At 48.3% G+C, this 7,265-nt stretch overlaps 5 protein-coding genes across 5 annotated transcripts; 2 read left to right on the top strand and 3 right to left on the bottom strand.

The window, feature by feature from the left end:
• Nucleotides 1-88: 88 nt before the first annotated feature.
• ASPWEDRAFT_188509 (uncharacterized protein) lies at nt 89-1,334 on the top strand (the record flags this gene model as incomplete). The annotated part of the gene is made up of 2 exons (XM_040832235.1): nt 89-385; nt 472-1,334. 2 exons carry the CDS (start codon nt 89-91, stop codon nt 1,192-1,194), a joined length of 1,020 nt encoding a protein of 339 aa, XP_040683248.1. The 3' UTR covers nt 1,195-1,334.
• Nucleotides 1,335-1,777: 443 nt separating this feature from the next.
• ASPWEDRAFT_177878 (uncharacterized protein) lies at nt 1,778-2,349 on the bottom strand (the record flags this gene model as incomplete). Its single annotated transcript, XM_040831735.1, has 2 exons — nt 1,778-2,086; nt 2,137-2,349. 2 exons carry the CDS (start codon nt 2,347-2,349, stop codon nt 1,778-1,780), a joined length of 522 nt encoding a protein of 173 aa, XP_040683249.1.
• Nucleotides 2,350-3,561: 1,212 nt separating this feature from the next.
• Nucleotides 3,562-4,228, bottom strand: ASPWEDRAFT_177879 (uncharacterized protein; the record flags this gene model as incomplete). The annotated part of the gene is made up of 2 exons (XM_040831736.1): nt 3,562-3,787; nt 4,158-4,228. 2 exons carry the CDS (start codon nt 4,226-4,228, stop codon nt 3,562-3,564), a joined length of 297 nt encoding a protein of 98 aa, XP_040683250.1.
• Nucleotides 4,229-4,909: 681 nt separating this feature from the next.
• On the bottom strand, nt 4,910-5,539 carry ASPWEDRAFT_166040 (uncharacterized protein). The gene is made up of 2 exons (XM_040829927.1): nt 5,041-5,539; nt 4,910-4,979 (listed from the first exon to the last, which is right to left on the bottom strand). Exons 1-2 carry the CDS (start codon nt 5,374-5,376, stop codon nt 4,950-4,952), a joined length of 366 nt encoding a protein of 121 aa, XP_040683251.1. The 5' UTR covers nt 5,377-5,539; the 3' UTR covers nt 4,910-4,949.
• A 556-nt stretch (nt 5,540-6,095) lies between these two features.
• ASPWEDRAFT_306974 (uncharacterized protein) lies at nt 6,096-7,259 on the top strand. Its single transcript, XM_040833450.1, has 2 exons — nt 6,096-6,635; nt 6,685-7,259. The coding sequence occupies exons 1-2, from the start codon at nt 6,485-6,487 to the stop codon at nt 7,101-7,103; spliced, it is 570 nt and encodes a 189-aa protein (XP_040683252.1). The 5' UTR covers nt 6,096-6,484; the 3' UTR covers nt 7,104-7,259.
• Nucleotides 7,260-7,265: the final 6 nt, after the last annotated feature.

The raw sequence follows: 7,265 nt of genomic DNA on the forward strand, positions 1-7,265 counted from the left end.
CCTCAGGGATCAAAAGTGCCTTCACATACAGTACAGTATCCAACACTCCCCCAATTAGTTTTGCTCTTCATTTCTGTGTGGTACCAACATGGCAGCAACCGGGCAGTTAGAGACCCAGCATACCCAGCATGGAGTTCATTTGGCAACCGGAAACACAGATGGTCTATACAGAACCCTACGTCTACCAGGCCATGATGGTAGCTCACGGCGTGCTGCGGCGGCCCTTGACCCTATCACTATGAGTGCAACCGCAAAGTCGCGAAAGCAACGAGCGCGCATATTTAGCGGCACTATCCTCCTGGCAGGAACGTTGGCGACTGCCGTATTGGCAATCATATTGTTGGCCAATCCATCAGTGAAACAAGGCGGGATAGCAACCTTCCCTGTAAGTGATGCAGCATACTACAACTGGGATCCTGTTACACTGATGATCGCCATAAATGCCTGTAGTACATACTGACTCGTATATAGATGGATTGGGGGCACTTGGGCATTAACGTCGAACAGCGAGGATTGCCTTTTCCACCCGATAGCCCCAACATACCAGGAACAGTAGAAAGTGCCGCCCAGGACGGTGTGACTGCTGTGGAAACACAGGGCATTGCGGCAGCCTCTGCGATGACTAGTGCCGCCGAGTCCATTGCCACAGCAGCGCCACATCTCCCATTGGGTCTCGCAGGGGTCGACTTGCCCAAACAATTGTCTATCGGCACTCGGATGATGTGCGCCCAGTACCGATCAGACCACCAGAAATGCCATCAGCTTCCCATAGAATTCAGTCAGATCTTCCCTGACCCCCAGCTACCACTTCTTGGGGATACCGTCCGGTCTTTCGAACGCCTTGGGGAGATGATCGTAACTAAAGTCATGGGGGCTGCTCAGCATGCCGTGGAAGCCGGGCTCGCGCTGGCTGTGGTGGACATGCTTACAGCCTTCTTTTTTATCCAGCCCTCGTGGGCGCGATGCCGTTGGGTGAAGTGGACCATACTGGTTTTATTGAGTATAGCTTGCTTGGCGTGCTTCCTGGTCTCTACGAGCATTATCTTTGTTCTGCAGGCCAAGCTCGGGGATTTGCCCACGAACACTCCCTTTGTCGAATCCGTTCATCCTGGCGCGGCCGGGCGGTACAGCCTGGGAGCAACCTGTTGTGCGGTGGTCATGTTTGGGTGCAACCTCGCGCTTGCCGCACTCTGAATCATTAGCCAGGATGCGCATTTATCTTGAGTGAAAAACTGACAGCCCAGCACAACGCGATTCATGTACGGGTCACGATGGTCGGGGAAGGTGAAGACTCATCCTGTTAGCAAGCAAAAGTACATCCGGAATAGATTGTTGCCATGACATTGAGTTTACGTACCGTTTTCGATATATTTAATTGTTCTACGGTACGGCATATTCAAAGTAAATACAATAATGGCTATTGGTACGTAATGTAGCATTAGGTCCTTTTGCTTGGTAGTGCAAAAATGGATGTGTACAAGTTAAAGCTCAATAGACCTTATATTACAGGGCGAAGTTGAATATACACGGTACCCTGCTTTACTTTACAATTTAATGATTCCAAAATAGAGATAATAGCACGAAACCACTAGATTAGACTCCGGGACGTAATTATGAAATCTCTAGACATCTTGACTGATTCTTTCTTTTTGGAAACAGCCAGCTGAAGCCATCTTGATATCACCTACCCATAAGCGACATCTTGGATAGCTTTAACTGTGAAAAAGAAAATAATGCGCGCCAAGACAGTCATGGATACTGCACCGGTGTCTTCTGCTCACAAACTTTGCCCCTTGTCTATGCCATTCTCGAAAAGAGCATCCAAAAATCCCGTGTCCGGGGAAAAATCCAACGTGTACGGTGCATTCATCTCATGCTGTAGGTCAGCTCTGGCTGTCTGGCCCTGTTGGTCTTCCGGATTCAAGCTGTTGCCCGGGAAGAAAGTTTCCGTCTGACACGGCTCGCTGCCTGTCCCTGGCGGCGGTATCTGGATCAAAGGACCTGGAGCTGCCGTTCCGGTAGGGTTCTGTGTGGATGCTCTGAAGTCCTTTGGACCTAGTCGTTCCGCCATGGGAAAATAGTGTTGCTAGAGCCTCCATTAACTGTCATGAAAATCACCAAGTAAATGCAACTCACTAATTGTTTCCGCGATGGTGGCCACTGTGTCGAATTCTGGTACTCTGTAACCTCTCCGCGACTGTCCTGAGTGATCAGGTATACTTTGGCTCCGAAAAGGCAGCCATAGTCATGGGTGGATTGGACCAGCCGGTCTCTCCGCCGCTTCTCTCGCTCCCGGGCGTTTTTGTTGATTCTTTGTTGTCCGGATGCCCGCACGCGCTGTGAAGTCATCACGAGATTGCAGACTGTCGCTGAGGCACGTATGTGATTTGATCATTCCCGGTCTCAGGGAATGATTTCTACATATATGCGTACCGCCGCTACTCGAGACAAAGTAAATAATATCTAGCAAAGGGGCGAACCTTTAATGACGACCCGGGCTACTGTTTCAGATGTGATCTTGAGTATGGTTTCGCACAGCACAGGGAGCACAGGCAGGGCTAGGGCTTCTCGTGGCAGAGCCTTTAGTACCTGGTGGCTTCGGTACACGAATTTATGCCATGAATCTAGTGTTTTTTGGTTTTATCTTGATTTCCGCCTTGGGCACAGTAGTAACTCAACAATATTATATTCTAGGCAGGTTAGTATCTCAAGGGGTACAGTAAATCACCACATACTTCCCATGAGAGTCCTGTAATTCCTCTAGAATAGACTGTGTTCTAAGAGAGTGTAAATTCCAGTCTCGTCAATTGGCACTGGATTTAAATAACCTAGCAATCTGGAGAGTTGGTTCGTTGGCGTCACACCGAATTGCGGGGCCAGGTTAATTGACCCTTATTTAGAAGGCCGGGTCTCTAATCCTGATCTTAAGGTAGGATCCGCTTCACTACTTATCCATGCCGTATTAGCATAGGTATGGCCCCGGTATTCTTTAGCTTTCCCCTTGCCTACGCGTCGCTAAACCCATCAGTCTCCGCTTTGGCTTCTTTTCTAGACCACTCCCCCAAGAATAGTCAGTATCTATAAGGCTAGATGAAGGTATTCATGTTGATCTGTATGGTCCAAAAGTGAATGACCTATAAATGAACGAACATCCTCACTGTCGCGCCGAGCAATAACGTAAAGGGAGGGCAATGTCGTAGCCAAACCTGCCAGGCATTGTAGAGAGTCACTGCATATCAATCTATATGAGAATAGAATGGTGACGGTGATGGCCAAGGTGAAGGGTGTCTATCAGAATATTAAAACCATGACAGAAATAGAGGTCGTGCGTACATATGTAGAATGTCAGATTAACATCAAAGATTCAATTTGAGTTCAAATACAATAGATATATTATGCGATCAAGGCTGAAGACTGCAGACGCCTCTCTAGTAGATGCAGCACCGCACATTTAGCAGTTACATGCGTCCAACATGTGTGTTACCAACTTTCACTCTACTCTTTGCCAGCTGCTTTTCGTGAACGCCTGCCTGATTCCACTTGGGTTCTGCTTGGGTATCACTAGGTACCAAGAGCCATGTCAGATTCCGGAGCACCCTTCTCCTCAGATGCTACCAACTGCAGAGTAAAGCCTATGGCCAGGCACGAGCATGCAACCAACTGAAAACCAAGGAAGTAAGCCGCACGTTGATTCTCCGATCGTTCTGCGTACCACAGAAGACAGCCGATGAGGAACATGCCGATCGCCACGCACAGCATGCACAATGGAATCATTGCTAATGCCGGTCTGCGGTGCGTCTGAGAGTCAGGATATACTAGTTTCCAGGAGAGCAGTCCATCCCACACAATAGAAACAAAGGCATAGACCACAGCACTGCCAAGCAATACTTCTATTGTGTCCAAGCGGTGGGTTAAAGAGCCCACGCAAAGTTGGTGTGCAGTCAGAACCACGAGCGCGAGAACACCGACGGCTAGCCCAATAAAATTGATAGTATGGTGCAGCTGCTGAAGTCCCGATACGCGATGGACTCAGAGGCATTCGGCGAGGGTATTTCGTGGGGGGCTAGATATGACCAGAGCAAGCTTTTTGCGCAGCAGCAGGATGGCACTGACCGCCGTTGGGTGTTTACATACCCGGTGGGCCACTCTGCACTTACAAGCCCATATCCGGCGTACCAGATTGCTTGATACCAATATCAGCCTTTCTCATGCGTTTTGTATCGGGCATTTTGGATTTAAGGTGTTGCGTTCTAGCTGAGGTTATTAACCCAAAGAGATGGACGGTCTGTATTGGAACGATTCAATCCAGCAATTCCAAGATTGGTTGAGAGCCGAGACATGTCTTCAACAAGATCATCGTGGGATCTTATATGTAGCAGGAAACGAGGCCTTCTTTATCTCAGCTTTATCACCACTACACTAGGTGCGCGCCACTGGCAATACGCAAAGTCTTCCAGGCATCCTCCACTGTCCAGCTCTGCGTACAAACAGACACTAATTATGATTCATACAAAAGCGTAGACCCACCAGAATCGAGTATCTGACCCGTGGCTCTCCCCCTTTCAACGGAACTGTTTGTGAAATGGCTCGTTTAGATTTTGCCGAGATGTAATCTACCGTTCGTGTGTTTACTAAACCATATAGATGACATTGCATGTAGTTCAGGGCGTGATATTACAGAATCTTGACTAAGCCAAAGGATTTATCTTAACGAACGACTACGATGCAAACCGAAATTCGGGAATGTTCTACTCTCCTCCCATCGACAGGCAATTTTACAAATGTTACGGATTGTGTACAAGGGTCATGTAGGAGCATAGTCAGTACTCTCATTTAACTACGGTTGTACTTTCCTCTATCGCAGAACCCGAATGGTCCGCACGCAGCCGATCGACAATGCGCACTCGACGAGGCGCTATGGTTGGTACCAGGATATCCTTTTGAGCCTTTTACCATTTGGGTCGAGCGCACGATAGCATCTACTTGAACTTAGTTCATACTCCTTGTATTGACTAGCAGAGCCGAATCAGTCTTCCATACCACTTGCCTGTCAAACTTATCAAACAGACCACGGTCCCTTGATTTGAAGACATGTGTTTGATCAGTTGAACCGATAATAATCCAAAGGTCGACCCCAAGCCGGCTCAACTCTTCGCACTTTTTAAAGATAGTCTTTCTCCGCCGAGCCGCATTCCGGTGGTAGCCAGCCGTCTTCGGCTGTGTACCCATAGTGATGCCGATAGAATAGAATAGAGGTGATAGGGGGTAGATGAGGGTAACCGGTGTAAAGATATGGATTTTGCCGCCCGATCTGGGAAGTAAAACACCAGTAATATAATCGAATGACGGGAGATTAGTACAGTATGACACGTCCATATATGCTTCAGCTGGCAGACCTCTATTACAATAACATACATATCAAGTTGTGGACACTGGCGGGTCTACGGCACCGTCAGTACCATTGAACTGTGTTTAACAGTGGAGCAAACCATTCACCTGCGTCAATTTCAAAACCACAATAGACAAAATAATGAGATTGAGATGCCTAGTGACCCTTGTGGGGTGTGAATTGAGCCAGAGAACAAAAAGCCTGATGGACCCTACCCCGCGAGGTACGCTAGCCCAAGGTGGAATGATTTCGCCAAGCCATCGTGGTGCAACCCAGAAGTGTCACCAGCCTGGTAACCATAGTTCATATCATTGATCATTAGTCGATCCATGAACTAATTGACTCGCGGGATGCATGAGTTATACGGGGCCGATTAGTTTAAGTTAGCAGCACATTCTTGAGCCAGCCAAGTTTTGATTTGCCCGCTTTAGAAAGGTCCATCAGCATTGCGACGAGGTACACTGTGCGGTACTGACCGTCACCTTAATGTATGAAACAGTACAAATATATGGATCGTACGGATGACCACAGATTAGCCTCCGTGGCCATCGTCGCTCTGCCGGGTTGCGTTGTTTGAAGATCAAGCTGAGATGATCTGTGTTTAGCTTACCACGCGGAGTTCACTATCCTCATGCGGATTAGCGCACGTCGCGGAGTAAACAACACTTTGTTTTCCACAATCTTCCCACCCGCAGATCCGAGGACTGTTCGTTAGCGAGGCGTTTCCGCAGCATTAGGAATGGACCCAGTCCAACTTAGAGAACTGCCTTTTGACCATAATCCAGATGTCATAAATAAAGAATCATATGTCTCAAGACCCAGAAGGCTCTTAGATATTACCACCGATGTTACGCAATTTAGAACACTTCTTTATATTCACTCGCTCACGTCTATGATCCGAATAATTGAAGACTGTTCTTGGATGGCCGCTTTTTGGCTTTTGTGTCCACTAGATCCCGATAGCGATTTCTCAGTGTGACAGCACCCATGGTGCAACGAGACGTCGAGCGTTTATCCCGGTGAGTCTAGTTAGTAGATATAGGACATTGTCAGAGGCGACGTCACTAATTAGGTTGATAGAATCACGCAGCAAGGATGCCCGATAGACAACAGAGAACAGCACCTCGAAGACATATTGCGCGCACACTCCCCTATCGCCACTATTCACCATCCTTGGCGGTCGTTATACCAGCCAAGCGGAACACTCCAGGATCGCACAGAACCAGCCATGTTGGCAACAGTCCAGGTGTGATTGATACTAGGGCCATTGCATGCACTTCTAACCAGCAAAGTAGACAATCCAATTGTGATACCGGATGGCCCGGATTCAAAACGCGCAACGATAGCACCACCCCGCTCGACTCTTCTGCACGTCAAAGATATCCTGTGCGAAAGCAGTGGACTAACCTGCCCCATTTGCTGGGAGAACACTGTTGATGGCCTTGTTGCAGTTGGATGTGGCCATGTGTGTCATCAACAGTGCTTCAGTCAATATATCCGTCAGTATTTCGAGTCGCGACTGCTAGCTTCAGGAAAGATACAGATTCCGTGTCCAATGTGCCGAGCCGATTGTTTTGGGCGGCTGGAGCGATCTCAACCCCACCAACCGTTGCATTTTGTTGTCCGCCCTTGGGATGCCGATACCTCAGTGACACGGGCTGTCCGTTCCCTCACCGTTTATATGGAGGGCATACGCCTGTATGCCCATCGCTGACTACTCTGCCTAGGCCAATGATATGACTTTCATAGATTTTGGTTGGAACATTGATGCGTACACCAGTTCCCCAGCCCCATCGTTCTATAGCTTGTCGCTATGCCAATCCTGTCACGCATGTCCAGTCTCACACTTCTCTGCAATTCTAAACTGTTCTATATG

The sequence above is a fragment of the Aspergillus wentii genome (genome assembly GCF_001890725.1).
Source record: "Aspergillus wentii DTO 134E9 unplaced genomic scaffold ASPWEscaffold_13, whole genome shotgun sequence".
Classification (NCBI taxonomy): domain Eukaryota; kingdom Fungi; phylum Ascomycota; class Eurotiomycetes; order Eurotiales; family Aspergillaceae; genus Aspergillus; species Aspergillus wentii.